General features: G+C 41.1%; 1 protein-coding gene across 14 annotated transcripts in view; it reads right to left on the bottom strand.

Annotated features, from left to right (window-relative positions):
• The window catches only part of PSD3 (pleckstrin and Sec7 domain containing 3), a 573880-nt gene that overhangs the window by 97504 nt on the left and 458635 nt on the right, over positions 1 to 17741 (bottom strand). For all 14 annotated transcript variants that reach the window (XM_043454541.1, XM_043454542.1, XM_043454545.1 and 11 more), the window contains one exon: positions 604 to 797. In XM_043454541.1, coding sequence (XP_043310476.1) covers positions 604 to 797 — 194 coding nt within the window. The remainder of the gene's footprint in view (positions 1 to 603; positions 798 to 17741) is intronic.

Genomic DNA, 17741 nt, shown 5'->3' with positions numbered 1-17741 from the left:
CTCCATTCCGCCTGGACCTCCGCCATCACGCGTCAGCGGACAAGCCTGTCACATGGGCCTGCTTCCGTTTTCCAGGGCGAAACATACATGTTGCCTACACACACCTGTCCCTCCTCCACAGACGTGCACGCTCCGTGTGTGCCTGGATCACAAGTCTGCCCCTCCTTGCTCTGTCTCCAAGGCCTCACACTATTTATTATCCTACGCGTTATAAGTTGAACATTCCCTTCAACCACCAGAAACGGAAACTCCATGAAGACAGGACCTCTGTCCTTTCTAAGCACTACTATACTTTTGATGCCTAGCGCACGGCAGGCACTCAAAGGTATTTGTTGAAGGCAGCTATAAATAGATGAATAAGAGGTTAGAAAATAATAATCTTTGAGTCTTCTGGTTCTGAAGTTCTAAAATTCTATTTGTAGAAGATCAAGTACATAAGGGATTTATGATTTAGGGTTAGAGGTTTTATCAAATTTCAATACTATTTTTCTAAATAAATATCATTTTTCTTTACTCCTTTGCTTCTGATAAATTCACTTTAATTTTGAGCTTATATTAAAGATGAAATAAACGAAACAGGAAATGTCAACAAATGGCGCTTACTCTTCTTTCCATCCATATCTGCATGGATCTTCCGAGCCAAGAACCCGCTTTTGTACACAGCAGCATTGGGGTCGTGAGGAATGTCCAGGAATGGGTTGGTGGTGCTCCCAATACGGCTGATGGTCTTTGGGTGTGTTCCATTAGCCTTCTCATCAGTACCTTCGGACACAGACTTTTTTTTCTCTTCATCATCTCTGAAAGGATAAAACAAAGATGGAACACAAAGGCTGAGTTACACAGTACTCCCTGAACAGAGTCATCCGGCGTAAGAAACGGTCATACTTCTAATGGCCTGTCAGTCCCGATGACAGGGCCACGGTAAGCGCAGCTGCGGTTCCCGAGCAACACTCCGTGTGTCGGGCACTAGTGACCACGGCAGTCTTGGAAGACTGACATTAGTGTTCTACACCACAGGTCAGGAAACAGACTCAGAACTTAGATAAACACGCCAAAGCACAGTCCTAGGAAAAGAGGAAGAAGCGGAGAGGCTATGGCTGCAGAGGCTCGGAAGCCTCTGGCCTTTCCATCTCCTACAGAACCCTCAGGTTTGTCTGCTTTCAAAACAAGTGGAACCTCGGGCAGAGACCGTGATTTTGATCTCTGCACGCCCTAGCATGGTGCCAAGCATACAGAATACGACAGGTAGAGATGAAGTCAGTGAACAGTATTAGACTATGTCTGCCAGATAAGCAGGTAATCTCTACTGATAACACCTCGGGTACGGCTGTCAGCGGGTTCGGGCACCACGCACGGTGCTTCGGCAGCTCACAGCTTTGGCTTTCCCACGCGCCCCTTCACCAACTGAGGAAGCCCCTAGTTGCCCAGCCCTGCCTCTGAGCCCCCGTTCCTTCAAGCAGGGAAAGTTTAACTCTGACATTACAACGCACGTTAAGTATGGAGGAGGCGGTCAGAATCACTTGAAGCGGGGGAAGAGGAGAAGAAAGCTAATAGGCTCCGATATACTGCTGGAAAACATATAACCAGAATAAGAGTATTTGTCTTACTTCACCTGTTTCAATGTCCTGAATCACCTCTGGTTTCATTGCTATTAAACTTTGAATACTGATTTTTTTTATTCAAAATTTCTATGAAAATATGGAATCTAGAAAAATGGTACTGATAAACCTCCTCACAGGGCAGGGGTAGAGCGCGGACTTGTGGAGAGCAGGGGGAGGAGAGGGTGGGATGCACTGACATACGCACTCGTGGGAGGCCGCCGCAGAGCCCAGGGAGCTCAGCGCAGGGCTCCGTGACAACCTGCAGGGGTGGGATGGGCTGGTGGGAGGGAGGCTCGCGAAGGAACGCATCGATGTATAGCTGATTCACGCTGCTATACGGCAGAAATTAACACAATATGGTAAGGAACGATCCTCCAATGAAAAATAAAAACTAATAATAAAAAATTCAACCAAAATAGCCACCGCCAAAATATATTTAAAATAAACCACAAGCTGAATAATCACCAAAATTGCTTGTTTGGTTATCAAAGAAAAATAGCGGGTTTTTCTATTGGTTATTTTATAAATAATTGTGACATAAATGAAAATAACACTGGACTCAGGTAACTGTATTTTACTTTTAATTTAACTTTTATTAATAGATAGCTTTGGGTTTGCAAAGATAGTACAGAATTCCCTTATGCTCATCACCCAGTTTCCGCAGTGTTAATACTTTTTTTTTTTTGCTTTGGTCACACCACACAGCAGCGGGGATCTTAGGTCCCTCACCAGGGGCGGAACCCAGGCCCTCTGCAGTGGGAGCACGGAGTCCTAACCACTGGACCCTCATGGAATTCTCTGCAATGTTAACACCTTACATAACCCAAATAAAACTGTCAGAATTAAGAAGCTAATGATGCAATACTAAAAAGTAAACTTCAGACTTCATTCAGATTTCACCTTTTTTTTCACTAATGTTTTTTCCGTTTCCAGGATCCTATCCGTGACCCCACAGTGCACTTGGCTGTCATGACTCCTTGGTCGCCTCCAGACAGTGACAGTTCCTAGGCTTCCCCTTGTCCTTCATGACCTAGTACTAGTCATGAAGAGTACTAGTAGAGTACTAGTCAGTGGTTCTGCAGGGTTGAGGTCTTCTCATGATTAGACTGGGGCTATACATTCTTGAGAAGGATATCATGGGTGACACCCTCTCAGCATACCACGCCAGGAGGTGCAAGTTTCATTATTAGGGATGAACCTGGATTACTTGCTTAAGGTGGTTTGCGGCAAGTTTCTATACGGTGAAGTTACTATTTTCCTTTTTATGTGATTTGGGGGCGATACCTTGTGACTACGAAAATATCCTGTTTCTCCTTAAGCTTCTGACCACTAATTTTAGCATTCATCTGTGGATCTTGCTTATGACAATAATGTTGTGATGATCTAATGGTGATTTTCTTTATTTCCCTAATTTCTTCTTCACTACTAACTGGAATTCTTCTCTGAGTATGGACACGTAGATATTTATTTTATTCTTTGGATTATAATCAAACACCACAATTACTCTTTTGTTCAGATTTTTCCAGCTTTGGTCACTGGATGACCTACGAAGTAGGCTTCCATGTCTTAGCAACATGTCTCATCGTTTTTCCTTTCTGTTTTGTAAGTACATCCTTTCTTTCCGATACCACAAGATGCTACCTTCAAGCTCATCTTGTATTTTCCCTGTCTCAGTCCTGGAAGAAACCACTCTCCAAGGAGTCCAGTCCTGTTTACTGGAGAATGGTATTTAGAAACCAAATCTAGGTGCTAGGTGCTCACTGCCTCTAGGGCCTCTCAACAGAAACACCTAGGGAAATGTGTGTGTAATATATATATATGTATGCATATATATAAATGTATAAAACATACATATATACATATAAAAATATATGAAACATATATATATATATGCAATTATCCAGCTATCTATCCCTACCTCCCTCCCTTTCATGAGTTCATATGAATACATAGTGATATCTCCAACCCAAGCCAGCAAGACAAAATTCATTCCAGCCTTTGCCCTTTGCTTGTTTGTATTTCTTCAACACTGAGAAACCTGGCTGTCTTATCTACAATATACTTATTTATTTATATGTTCAACCCTAATAAATATATATAACAATGGTTACACAAGTCACTTGGAAAACTAATTTGGTGTGGTCTGAACGATATCTTGCATTCCCCATACTGTGGCCGATATTTAAGAAATGAACAGACACAAAATCTACTGCTCCTTGAGATGCACAGTTCGGGGGGGAATGCGCAACGCGTCATGTATCCACCATCACAACACCAAACGGAACAGCTCGACCACCCCCAAATTCCCGCTGTTACCTTCTTTCAGTCAATTCCTCTCCCTGACCAGTTCCTGGGAACCACCAGTCTCTCTTCCTTTCCAATAGTTTTGGCATTCTTAAAATGTCACATAAATGGTTTATTGTACTTGGCAAAACATATTTAAGATTCATCCATACTGTTGCGAGAATCAGCAGTTTGTTCCCATTTATTGCGGAGTACTGTTTTGTTTTCTAGACATAGTTTATTTATGCATTTACTTTCCCCTACCTGACCTCCAGCTTGACCGAGGTAAAACTGATTTATTTACTTATTTTTACATTTTATTTTGCTTCTGGCTGACTGGGTCTTTGTTCCGCACGGGGGCTTTCTTTGGTTGTGGGGAGCGGGGCTGCTCAGCAGCTGTGATGCGCGGGCTCCTCACTGCCGGGTCTCTCTTGTCGCGGAGCGCGTGCTCCGGGGCGCACGGGCTTCAGCAGCTGTGATGCGCGGGCTCCTCACTGCCGGGCGCACGGGCTTCAGCAGCTGTGATGCGCGGGCTCCTCACTGCCGGGCGCACGGGCTTCAGCAGCTGTGATGCGCGGGCTCCTCACTGCCGGGTCTCTCTTGTCGCGGAGCGCGTGCTCCGGGGCGCACGGGCTTCAGCAGCTGCAGCACGCAGGCTCAGTGCCCCACAGCGGGTGGGAATCCTTCCGGGCCAGGGATCGAACTGGTGTGCCTTGCATTGCGAGGCAGATTCTTAATCACTGTAACACCAGCGAAGCACCTAGTTTACGAAGGTATTTTAAGTATACAACCTAATCATTTGATATACACATACATGGTGAAAGGTTCCCCAATACCGCTAACAAATTCAATACCTCACATATTTACGGATGTATTTATTTTTGTATATCTCTCAGTAAATCTCTCAGTATCTCTCTCAGTAAATTTCAGTTACACAATGCACTGTTACCAGCTGGAGTCACCGTGCTTCATATTATTTCCTCAGAATTTACTAACCTTTCTGCATCAAGTTTGTACCCTCTGAACAGTTTCTCCTTATTCCCCTACCCCTTAGCCCTGGAAATCACCTTTCTACTCTGTTCCTGTTTACTTGCCAAGTTGTGTCCGAATCTTGTGACCCCATGGACTGTAGCCCACCAGGCTCCTCTGTCCATGGGATTCTCCAGGCAAGAATACTGGAGTGGGTTGCCATTTCCTTCTCCAGGGAATCTTCCCAACCAGGAACTGAACCTGGGTTTCCTGCATTGCAGGCAGATTCTTTACCGACTGAACTATGAGGGAAATCCTCTGTTTCTGTAGGTTAAACTTTAAAACTAAACTTTAAACTTAACTTTAAAACTTTTAACTAAACTTTAAAACTAAAGAGCCTCTTCATGAAATTGAAAGAGGAGAGTGAAAAAGTTGGCTAAAAGCTCAACATTCAGAAAACTAAGATTGTGGCATTTGGTCCCATCACTTCATGGCAAATAGATGGGGAAATAGTGGAAACAGTGATAGACTTTATTTTGGGGGTCTCTAAAATCACTGCAGATGGTGACACAGCCATGAAATTAAAAGACACTTGCTCCTTGGAAGAAAAGTTATGACCAACCTAGACAGCATATTAAAAAGCAGAGATATTACTTTGCCAACAAAGGTCCATCTAGTCAAAGCTATGCTTTTTCCAATAGTCACGTATAGATGTGAGAGTTGGACTATAAAGGAGGCTGAGCGCAGAAGAATTGATGCTTTTGAACTGTGGTGTTGGAGAAGACTCTTGAGAGTCCCTTGGACTGCAAGGAGATCCAACCAGTGCATCCTAAAGGAGATCAGTCCTGGGTGTTCATTGGAAGGACTGATGCTGAGGCTGAAACTCCAATCCTTTGGCCACTTGATGCAAAGAGCTGACTCATTGGAAATGACCCTGATGCTGGGAAAGATTGAAGGCAGGAGGAGAAGGGGACGACAGAAGATGAGATGGTTGATGGCATCACTGACTGAATGGACATGAGTTTGAGTTAAATTCTGGGAGCTGGTGATGGACAGGGAGGCCTGGCGTGCTGCAGTCCATGGGGTCGCAGAGTCGGACACGACTGAGTGACTAAACTGAACTGAACTGAAACTTTAAAAACAATTCTTGATATAAGTGAGTCCCTATGGTATTTAACCTTATTTGATTTATTTCACTTAGCATAATGCTCTCCAGTTCATCCAGTTTGTCAAAAACGACAGAACTTCTTTCCTGCTTTAGGACTGCATAGTATACCTCTCTCTCTCTCTGTGTGATATCTTTACCCATTCATTCATTCATAGATGGACACGGTTGTCTTCGTATCTGGCTATTGTAAATAATGCCGCTCTAATCATGGGAGTACAGAAACCTCTGAAATAATCTCTTTACTTTGGCTATATCTCTAAAAGTAGGATTGCTGGAACATACGGTAGTTCTGTTTTTAATTTTTTGAGGAACAGCTGTAATCTTTTCCATAGTGGTTGTACCAGTTTACATTGCCACCAATAGTGCTTTTGTGGGTTCTCTTTCTGTAACATACTTGCCAGCATTTGTTACCTCTTCTCTTTTTGATAACAGACATCCTAACAGGCGATGTATCTCATGTGGTTTTGATGCATTTCCATGATAAGGGATGTTGAACACCTTTACGTATACCTGTCAACTTCTTTCATGCCTCTTTGGAAAAGAATGTCTACTTAGGTCCTTTCCAAACTTTTTGAGTTATTTGATTTTATGCTAACGAATTATAGAAAGTCATTGTATAGTTTGGAATAATTAACCAATTGTCAGATATAAGATTTGCAAAAAACGTTCTCTTATTCCGTAGGCTGCCTTTTCATTTTGTCGATGGTTTCATGCTATGCAGAGCTTTTTAGTTGACACAGCCCCACTTGCTTATTTTTGCTAGCTGCCAAATTAAAAAAAAAAAAATCGGTCAAAATCAATGTCAAGGAGTTTAACGGTTTCAGGTCTTATAGTCAAGGCTTTCGGCCATTTTGAGTTGAATTTTGTGTTTGGTGTAAGATGAAGTCCAGTTTCATTCTTTTGCATGTAGATACCCATTTTCCTAACACTACTGACGGGACACTCCTTTCTCCATGCACATCCTTGACTGCCTTGTGAGCCAATCTCTGGGTTACTGGGCTCCACTGACCTGTCGTGTCTGTTTCCATGTCAGTACCATACTGTTTTGATTGCTTTACACTTTGAAACCAGGAATCTGTGATGCATCCAACTTTGTTCCTCTTTCTTCAAGACTGCTTTGGCTATTCAGGGGTCTTCTGTGGTTCCATACAAATTTTAGCATTGTTCTATTCCTGTGAAAAACGCCATTGGAATTTTGATGAGGATTGCACTGAATCTTTAGATTGTTTTGGGTATTATGAACACTTAACAATGTTAATTATTCAAATCCATTAGCACAGGATATTTTTCATTTGTGTCCTCTTCAGTTTCTTCTATCAATGCCTTATACATTTCAGTGTATACTCCTTTAACTTCCTGGGTCAAATTTATCCCTAAGCATTTCATTGCTTTTGATGCCACTGTAAAAATGACTGTTTTCTTAATATCTATTTCTGATTGTTTACTGTTGGTATATAAAATATAACTAATTTTTGTATATTGGTTTTATATTATTCACTTAATTTATTAACTCTAATAGTTTTTGGTAGACTCTTTAGGGCTTTCTGTATATATTACCCTGTATATTTTACTCTTTCCTTTTCAATTTGAATGCCTTTTATTTTTCTCATCTAATTGCCATGGTATGCTTATCTTCTTCCTGATTTTAGAAGAAATATTTTCCAAGGTTGAGTATGATGTTTACTGTGGGCTGGTCACATATGGCCTTTATTATGTTATGTACGTTCCCTCTATACTCAGTTTTTTGAGAGTCTTTATTAGAAATGGCTTTCTTGGTGGTTCAGACAGTGAAGAATCTGCGTGCAATGAAGGAGACCCAGGTTCCCCTGGATTGGGAAGATCCCCTGGAGAAGGAAATGGCTACCCCCACTCCAGTACTCTTGCCTGGAGAATTGCATGAACAGAGGAGACTGGCAGACTACAGCCCATGGGATTGCAAACAGTCGGACATGACTGAGCGACTGATACATACATACACATTAGAAATGGATGATGAATTCTGTTAAATGCTTTTTCAGCATCTGTTGAGATTACAAGATTTGTATCCTCTGTTTTATTAATGTGATGAGTCACATCTATAGATTTACAGATTTGACCCATCCTTGCATCTCTGGAATAAATCCTACTTATCTTGACGTATGTTGCTTGTATTGTTGAACTCAGTTTCCTAATATTTTGTTGAGGATTGTTCGCATCTGTGTTCCTCAGGAACACTAATCTGTGATCTTCTTTTCTGAAGCGTCCTTGTCTGGTTCTGGTCTCAGGGTGAAGATGGCCTCATAAATGAGTCTGATTGAGATACTCCTGTTCATTTTTTCCTATAGCTTAAGGACTGGCACTACTTCTTCTTCGAATGTTTGGCAGGATTCACCAGTGAAGTCATCGGGTCTTGGACTTTTATTTGCTGTTTTGTTTATTTGATCAGTAATCAAATATCTGTCCAAGTAATTACTAGTAACTGGTCCATTCAGTTTTATGTTTTGGTTTTTCATGATTCACTCTTGGTACGTTGTACATTTCTAGGAATTCACCCTTTTCTTCTACTTTGTCCAATTTGTTTATAAAATAGTCTCTTATGATTCTTTGCATTTCCGTGGAATCAGTTATAATCTCTATTTCATTTCTAGTTTATTTGAGTCCTCTTTATTTCAGTCCAAATACAGTCTTGTTTAATATATTCCATGGAGGTTTTGGGAGAAGGAAGTGGCAACCCACTCCAGTATTCTTGCCTGGAGAATCCCATGGACAGAGGAGCCTGGCAGGCTACAGTCCAGCAGGGGTCACAAAGAATTGAATATGATTAAAGTGACTTAGCACATACACAGTGAGGTTTTTGGATGAAATTATCATTTTCCCCCATATAAACATCAGCCAAAAGAAGTAGTTACACAAGTACGGGAGCCATTGGCTACACATGGCTACTTAGAACTTAAAGTGTGGGTAGTCCAAATTGAGATGTACAGTAAGTAAAAAAAAAAAAAAAAAAAGAAAATACACCATATTTCAAGAAGACTTAGTACAAAAAAGGAAAACATTTCAACAGTTCTTATACCTATTACATATTGACATGATAATATTCTAGATACACTGGGCTAAATGCAAAATAATTTATAAAATTAGTTTTACCAATTTTGTTTTATAATATAACTACTGAAATTTTTTAAATTACTTATGTAGCATGCACCTCATTTCCTCTGGAAAGGCTGTTGTTAGAGAGGCCTGTATATCCTAAGACATATTAAAACCAAAAACAAAAACAGGAGAACGATAATTGAGAAATGTGAACACAATACTGCTGAGTACCACCCTGACAGCAAAATGAGGGCCGAAAGTACTCAATCCTGCAAAACAGGGATGCTTCGTATTACAAACGTTAATGAAAAGACCAAGTCACCTTACAGTTACATTTGCTTTATTCCTTATTGAGTCACTGCAGGGTTTTATTGCTTTCACAGATACCGTAAATCTCAGTGTTTTCCCATAAGGGAGGCTGTTTCCACTGTATATGGGAGCAGATATAAATTAATCCAATTTACTGATAAAAGAATTCTATAAATTTATCTGCTATCAGCAGAAGTCCTGGACTTCGACCACCCAATGACTCATACATGATTACACAGAGGACAGGATGAAGAATGTGTTGGGAAAGTGAACTCATTTCTACAGAAAATAGCCCACCTAATAGGACTTCTCTGTGTTCACTGAACCACTAAAACATACAAGTAATTTTGTTAAATTAAGAAGAGACATAGCTGGGCTCTCTATCTTACTTGTGAGGAGAATGATTCATATCATATATTTTGTACATTTAAAGACCTAGAGTATATTCTACTGAGATTCCAGACATCTCAACACCTTACAACCTACCAAATTCCCGAACACATTCTGCATTCTGTCCTCCATGTAATCATGTATGAGCCACTGGGTGGTCTAAGTTCAGGACTTAAGATGCAGTTTATTTTGAGAACAACAAAAGTTCTGTTGCTGAGAGCAGATAAATCTGTTTCTCTGTTCTTTCTAAGATCGACTGTAAATCACAAATTTACTGTATCCTATATTACGTGTGACTTTTATTTTTAAACAAAAAAGATAGATAAGGAATCATACTAGTCCATTCAAGTCTTATATTTCACTGGAACAACTGCTTCTTAAAATTGGCAAGAGCTGAGCATCATTACACTGACCCAGCCACTGAACAGATTTTGAACTACCCCATTTTGGCAAGTCTTAGCATAGTGGTGTTTCAGCTGTGTCAAAGCTGTTACGCTAGCACCAAACTCAAAAAGCAAGCTATCTTGAAGGGACTCAGTTATATGAAATCTAAATTTTTAATTTAAATATAAATTGGTGGAACTTTCATGTATGTGTGTGTATGTTTGTGTCTGGGGAAGGGAGGGAGTAATAGCTGAAAGGAAAACAAAAACCTTCTCCAGAGCAGAACTGGAATATTTACTTAACTTGAATTCATTCAGAAACAATCATGAAGACTATGACAATGGAGCTGGACAATAAAGGTAAGCTCTGGAAATTTTCACCATTCAAACTGAAATTCTAAAATTACTAAATTAGCAACTTCTCATCCCCCCTACCCCAAACCCTGGCAGCCACTACTTCACTTTCTGTCTCTATGAATTGGATGACTCTAAGTATACTGCATATCGGTGGAAAGCATTTGTCTTTCTGTGGCAGGCTTATTTCACTTAGTATAATGTCTTCTAGGTCCACTTATGTTAGCACAAATGACAGGATTTTCCCATTTTTTTCTGGCTGCATAACATCCCATTATATATACTCCACAACTTGATCCATTTATCCATGATGGATACTTAAGTTGTTTCCATGTCTTGACGATCATAAATAGCGCCGCTTCAAACATGGGAGTGCAAATAGCTTTCTGAAGTTACTATTTTCATTTCCTTTGGATATATTTGCAGCAGTAAAATTGCTGGGTCGTATGGTAGCTTTGTTTTTAATTTTTTGAGAGACCTTCATACTATTTTCCATAGTGGCTATTCCAGTTTACAATCCCATTAACAGGGCAGAAGGGCTTCCTTTTTTCCACAGTCTTGTCAGCATCTATTGTCTCTTGCCTTTCAGATGATGGGCATCCCTAATAAGCATGAGGTGCTATCTCAAGTGGTTTTGCATTTCCCTCATGATTAGTGATATTGAGCATCTCCTTGTGTACCAGCTGGCCTTTTAAGTACAACTTCTTTGGGAAAATGTCTAGTCAAGTCCTATGCCCATTTGTTAATTGGAATATTTGGTTTTTTGCTATTGGATTGCATGAGTTCTTTATATATTTTGGATATTACCCCTTATCAGAAAATATACAGTATTTCCTCTCTCACAGGTTGCTTTTTTCTTTTTTTTGGTTTACTTTATTTTACTTCTATCTCTTCAGAACAAGTTACTAAATAAAGTGGCTGAATCTCTGTTCTTCACTCTAGCATCTTTGACTTTTAAAGTTTATTTTTAATTGAAGTATATAGCTGATTTACCTTATTATATTTGCTTTTTCACTTTGTTGGTTTTTTCTTTGATGTATTCCCACTTGTTTTTGATTTTGTGACTTGTCTTTTAGGTGTCATATCTAAAAAATTATTGCCAAAACCCACATCAAGATTTTTTTTCTCATGTTTTCTTCTAGGAATTTCATGGTTTCAGGTCTTACATTCAAGTCTTTAACCCACTTTGACTTAATTTTTGCTAGTGGTTTAAGATAGGTATCTAGTTTTATTCCTTTACATGTTAATATCCAATTTCCCCAGCAACACAGATAAAGAGAGTTTTCCCCATTGAGTACTCTTGGGTCCTTCGTAAGATATCAGTTGACCGTATATGCTTGGCTTACGCTGGGATCTCAGTCCTGGTCCATTGATCTATTTGTTTTTATGCTATTATCACACTGTTTTCATTACATTACCTTTATAGTATAGCTTGAAATTAGGGAGTGTGATGCTGCCTGCCTGGATGGGACCCAGGGTCTGCAAGGCTCACGGTTTGGGACCCTGAATCAGTCAAGAGTGTGCCCTGAACATCCTAGTTAGGTGAACTTACTGGTTTTGCCTTGCAGGTGGAGGAAGCCCGGGGTTGTGCTCCGTGTTCAGAACCACTGTAAACAGGGCTCCTCATGGGCAGCTCAGCTTCCTGGGTGCTCTGGTGAGGTTCCCCGGCTGGGGGGGTGCAAGCTGCAGGTGGCAAACAGTGGGGCTATGAATTAAGTCCCCCTTCCTGAACTCAGCCAGAAGAGTAGCTCCAAGTCCACTGATGCTCTGTGTGTGGTCCTGACTCCAGCTGACCTGTGGCTCAAGTTCCCTGGCCAGACAGCTTTGGCTCTAGGGGACGAGAGGCTCTGCTTCCCCTCCTCTCGGCTTGAGCATTGCTGGGTGATGCAACTTCCAGGAGTCCACAGCAGCCCTTCCTGTCAGATGGGGTTGGGGCCACACTCAGCAACAGGTATGCTGTGACTCCGCTCTTCTGCCTGGGCTGGAGTCAAGCAGGCTCCAGGGCTGCAGAAATTCCTCATCGAGGACCTCGTTTAGGCAGACCTACACGCTGCTCAATTGCCCTGGTCAGCCTGGGCCACTGACTTGGGGCAGCAGATGAGCACAGCTGCTGGTTGGGTTAATAATCGGCCCTGCAGGTAGGAACGTGGTCTGCAAGCCCCTCTTCCTCCCCTGTCTCAATCAGAGGCCCAGGACCGAGCCCCAAGGCTCCCAGGTGATTCCCATGGGCGCGATCAGAGCAGGGACTCCTACAAAGACACGCGCAGTGCTGAGTGCAGTGTGGGGGGCGGTTCTGGTTGGCGGCCGGTTCACCCTTCTCACGGGGTGACCACAGGCTCAAGGGAGACCCCTGTGCACGGTGGGCGGGGGGTGGGGGGGGCGCTGGCCTGGGGAAGGGGCCGTGCAGTCAGCATGCAACTCTCCTCCTGCCCTTCTGGTGACGGCTGCTTTGTCTCTGGGGTACAGGGGCGCCCCCAACTCCTCTCTGTGTTCCAGGAATCTCTCAGGGGTGTCTTTTTTGGTTACTTGTTGTTCTCAGGAGGCGGAGTAAAGTCGGGAACAACCTGTGCTTCCATCTGGATGACGTCCTTACTTCTTCTTCATTGACGTATAGTTAATGTATAACATTATATAACTTACAGGTGTACGACATAGTGATTCACGATTTGAAAGGTTACACTCCATATATAGTTATAAAATACTGGTTATACTCCCCACGCTATACCGGTTTCCTTGTAGCTGCTTTTATACAGAGTAGTTTGTACCTCTAACCTTCTACGTCTGTTGCCCCTCCCTGCTTCTCTCTGCACTGGTGAATGCAAGCTGGTTCTCTTTGTGACTGTTTTTTTTTTTTTTTTTAATTTTGGTGGTTGTTGTTATATTGACTAGCTTGCTTTATTTTTTAGATTCCACATATAAGTGATATCACATAGTATTTTCCTTTCTCTGTATGACTCATTTTACTAAGCATAGTACCCTCTCCAAGTCCTTTCAGGTTGTTGCCGATGGCAAAAGTTCCTTCTTTTCATGACTGAGTACTATTCCAGTGTGCACGTCTGTGCGTGTGTGTGTATGTGTGTATCACATCTTTATCTGTTCACCTGTGGATGTTCACTTAGGCTGTGTCCGTATCTTGACTACTGTGAACAGCGCTGCTACCCACACTGGGCAGCATGCACCTTTTTGAGTGAGTGATTTTTCAGAACACAGAATTTTAGGTTGGTGAGGTTTGTCTCTCAACACTTTAAATGTCTCACTATACTCTCTGCTTACATAGTCTGAGTCAGAAGTTCTTGGGTTTGTTCCTTCAAAGGTAAGGTGCTTTTCTCATCCAGCTTCTTTCAAGGCTTCTTTCCTTATCTTTGATTTTCTGCAGAATGTAAATGAAATGCCTGGCTGTACTTTTTCTTTTTTCACAGCTGTAGTTTTTTTCCTGCTTGGTTTTCTCGGTCTCCTGGATTGACAGCTTGGTGTCTGACCTTAACTTGGGGAGATTCTCAGTCACTGTTGCTCCAAGTATCTCCTGGTCCCTCTTCCCCAGGCCTTGTGGGCGTGTCTCTTTTTCTCTCTTTTCTCTTTCTGGCCCTCATTATGTGCATGTTCTTAATCTTTTGAAGTTGTCCCAGAGTTCTTGGATATTTTGTTCCTTCTCCTCTTCCAAGTGTTTTTTCTTTTTGCTTTTCTGTTTTTGAAGTTTTTATTGACATATTCTTAAGCTCACAGAGATTCTTTTCTCAGATGTGACCAGTCTACTAATGAGCTCATCAAAAGCATTCTTTACTTCTGTTACAGTGTTTTTGATCCCCGGCATTTCTTTTTGATTCTTCCTAGATTTCCATTTCTTTGCTCACACTGTCCATCTGTTCTGCATGCTGTCTACTGTATTCATTAGAGACCATGGCATAGTAATCACTGTTGTTTTAAGTTCCTGGTCTGACGATTCCAAATTTCAAGCCATGTCTGAGTCTGCTTTTGATGATGGCTATGTCTTTCCAAACCATGCATCTTTTAGTATGGCTTGTAATTTTCTCTTGAGAGTCAGAATCAGTGTACTGAGTAAAAGCAACCGCTACAAACGGGGCTCTCGTGGGGAAGGGAAGCATTGCATAGCTCTCGGATTTGGTCTCAGTCTTTAATCAGCCTGTGCCTCTGAACTGTGAACTTCACTGTGCTTCTCAGCACCCACCCCATCGGCAAACCATCCCTCAGCAAATCCCGAGGGTCAGGGTTGCCTCTGCTCCTTTAGTTCTGGTTTCTCAGTCTGTATCCAAGTTACGGGGTGCTGAGCCTAGCACGTCCGGCAGTCACTCAGATCCCCACTGCCTTCTCCAATCTAACTTTCTGGGGGGCCTTGAACTTGGGGTTATAAAGTGGATGACTCACTGCACTTGACTCAGTATTTTGTGTACACACTTCTCTTGCCAGAACATTAAAAACAGGAGTGGGGTATGAATTAGGTCCTCCACCTTGAGCATCTAGTCATTACCATGAACATCATCCTAACTTAATTTCTTAATTCCACAACCGCCCAAAATAGATAGAGGTTATCAACGCAGTGAAAAATCAAGGTTCAGACAGGTCAGCCTCTCATGGGCAGGTAACGGGGGGCCTCCCTGATTAGAAAGATTTGAAAGTCACCATCTACAGGGACGCCTGTGGAGCACAGAAGGCAGCGAGCAGCCAAGCCCTTGCTTGTCTCCAGGAGGGAGTCACTGCAGCTCAGAAATGATTACAAGGAGGCTTCAGCTGCCAGGCAGTGTGCGAGGCAGTGAGAAGATCAAAACGATTAAGGCCCTTTGAAGGACTCATAGTCCAGCAGGGGGAAAAATACAAATGACAATGCGTAGTGTGTTTTTATAAAAAGGAGTATTATAATACACACTTCGATAGAGTTGAGCACAAACCAGTGTAGGACCAGCGAGAAGGGAAGAGTTCATATCAAACACGCTGAATAATAAGCAAAAGGAATCTGTATGGAGTCTAGTGGGGTGATGGACTGTGGTGATTATCATACAGCTCCGTGAATTTATAAAAAACCATGAAATTGGACACTTAAATGGATGAATTTTATGGTATATAAGTTATACGGGAGCTCAAACCAGTCAATCCTAAAGGAAATCAACCCTGAATATTCATTAGAAGGACTGATGCTGAAGCTGAAGCTCCAATGCTTTGGCCACCTGATGTGAAGAGCTGACTCATTGGAAAAGACCCTGATGCTAGGAGAGATTGAAGGCAGGAGGAGGAGACGACAGAGGATGAGATGGTTGGATGGCATCACCAACACAATGGACATGAGTTTGAGCAAGCTGAGATGGTGAAGGACAGGAAAGCCTGGTGTGCTGTAGTCCATGGGGTCACAGAGTCAAACGTGACTGAGCGACTATGAACAACAAAGTTACACCTCAGTAAATCCATTCCTAGAAAATGAATATTGTGGTTGAGGGCAGGCACAGAACATTACGTTGAATATAAACCCAATACTGTGATCAAGTGATTGCTGGAAAATAAAGTGAAGAATAATATTATAAAAAATGTGCTGACTTGTCATGGGGCTTCCAATTTACATCATGTGGCATAGGCAGGTTGACTTTAAATTGGACCTGTCTTTGTCACTGACCAAAAAAAAAAGAAGTTCAATTTTAAAGTTCTGATGGAAACAGGAAATAGGTTTTATTTTCTAAAATTACCTTATTCTGACACAGATATCTTACCTGTAAAAAGGAGAATATGCTTTTATTAAAAATGTCAAGCTCCATCATTAGCCCTTTAACACTAACAAGAATGCTGCCAGACGGGAGGGGGAGGTAGGTTTTCTGAAATAAAGGACCTGACTACATGTACAATTACTATAGCATGCTTTCCAAACTGAAAAAAATAAACTGCAGATATTAATACAGTTAAAAAAAAAACAAAAACATTGTTCAAAGTATTCTGGGGTCAAGACTGATGTTAGATGTTTTCAAAAGAGGTACTATGAAAATTTTAATGGGCAACTAAAAATAACTTCCTCATTACTGATCAGGCTAAATTTTTCACCTAGGAAAATGTAGGTTTTGTGTGTATATTACCATGCACACATACAAAATGCTCAGTGGAATCCAAACAACTATGGTCTAAAATGTCCCAGGTAATATGTTAGCCATTGTGTGCGTATTCATGTAGAAATTATATTTATTGTATTTTCTTCTAAGCAAAGGCTTAGCAATTGATATAGATGATATAAAATTCTAAATTGTCAGCATATTAGGAAAAAACTTTCCTTATAGCCCAGCCTCTATAACTGTTTGTATCTCAGGGGTTTAAAGTTGCTTTGGGAGGAGTGGGCTACTGACATTACAGCCACATTCCATTTGCTCTCCAATCTGTTTGCTCAGCATATTCTACAGTTAAAGATAATATTTGTAAATTATATCGCTTTCATCATTGTTTTTCTGGATATTAAAGCTGTTATAGCAATAAAATTCTTAAAAATTCTAGGTATCCATCTCAATCTCACCATTGAGATGCCACTTACACAGAGAGCTGACATCTTTTTTTTTTTAACTTGCCCTTAATTTTAAAGCTAGAAGTTGGGTGACAAATGTGTCCAGTTTCCTATCTACCTGAGTTCAACATATTTGAGATGGCTGAGAAAAATAGCTACTTATAGATTAAATGCTAAGCGTGAGCTATGATTCAGATTCTTCATAAAATTTTACTTCAAAAAGTTAAGTGAGAAAACTTCCCCTAATTCTACACCCTGAAATCTTCCTTTAAATACCAAAATCCAGGATTCACATTCAGTATCATTTTTAGCCAACAAATTTTTAAGCAAAATCAACTCTTCAGCTCAAAATCTAATTCAATAATCACTTTTTTATAACTAAGACATCGCTGCTCTTTGTTCCTTATCTTATACTCAAAGCATTTTCACTGAACTTCTAAACAGAACAATCAAACCAATAACATCCCTTATACTTTTACCTAATGTTCACATAGATTATCTTCTAAATTTGTGAGTTCCACCTAATATTAACATTAGAATTATTATTAAGATTCCAGCATGATTAGTATTCTTCAGTTAGGCATGTAAGTAAGTAAATAAGTGTTAGTTGCTCAGTCGTGCCCGACTCATGTAAGGGTGACCAAACTGAGTGATGATGGTAGAGCCCAAGAAAAGAAAATCTGTCACTGCTTAATCTTTTTCCTCTTCTGATTGCCATGGAGTGA

The sequence above is a fragment of the Cervus canadensis genome, chromosome 31 (genome assembly GCF_019320065.1).
Source record: "Cervus canadensis isolate Bull #8, Minnesota chromosome 31, ASM1932006v1, whole genome shotgun sequence".
NCBI classification, from domain to species: Eukaryota; Metazoa; Chordata; class Mammalia; order Artiodactyla; family Cervidae; genus Cervus; species Cervus canadensis.
Note: the sequence above shows the minus strand (reverse complement) of the source record. Positions and strands in the feature narration are given on the sequence as shown.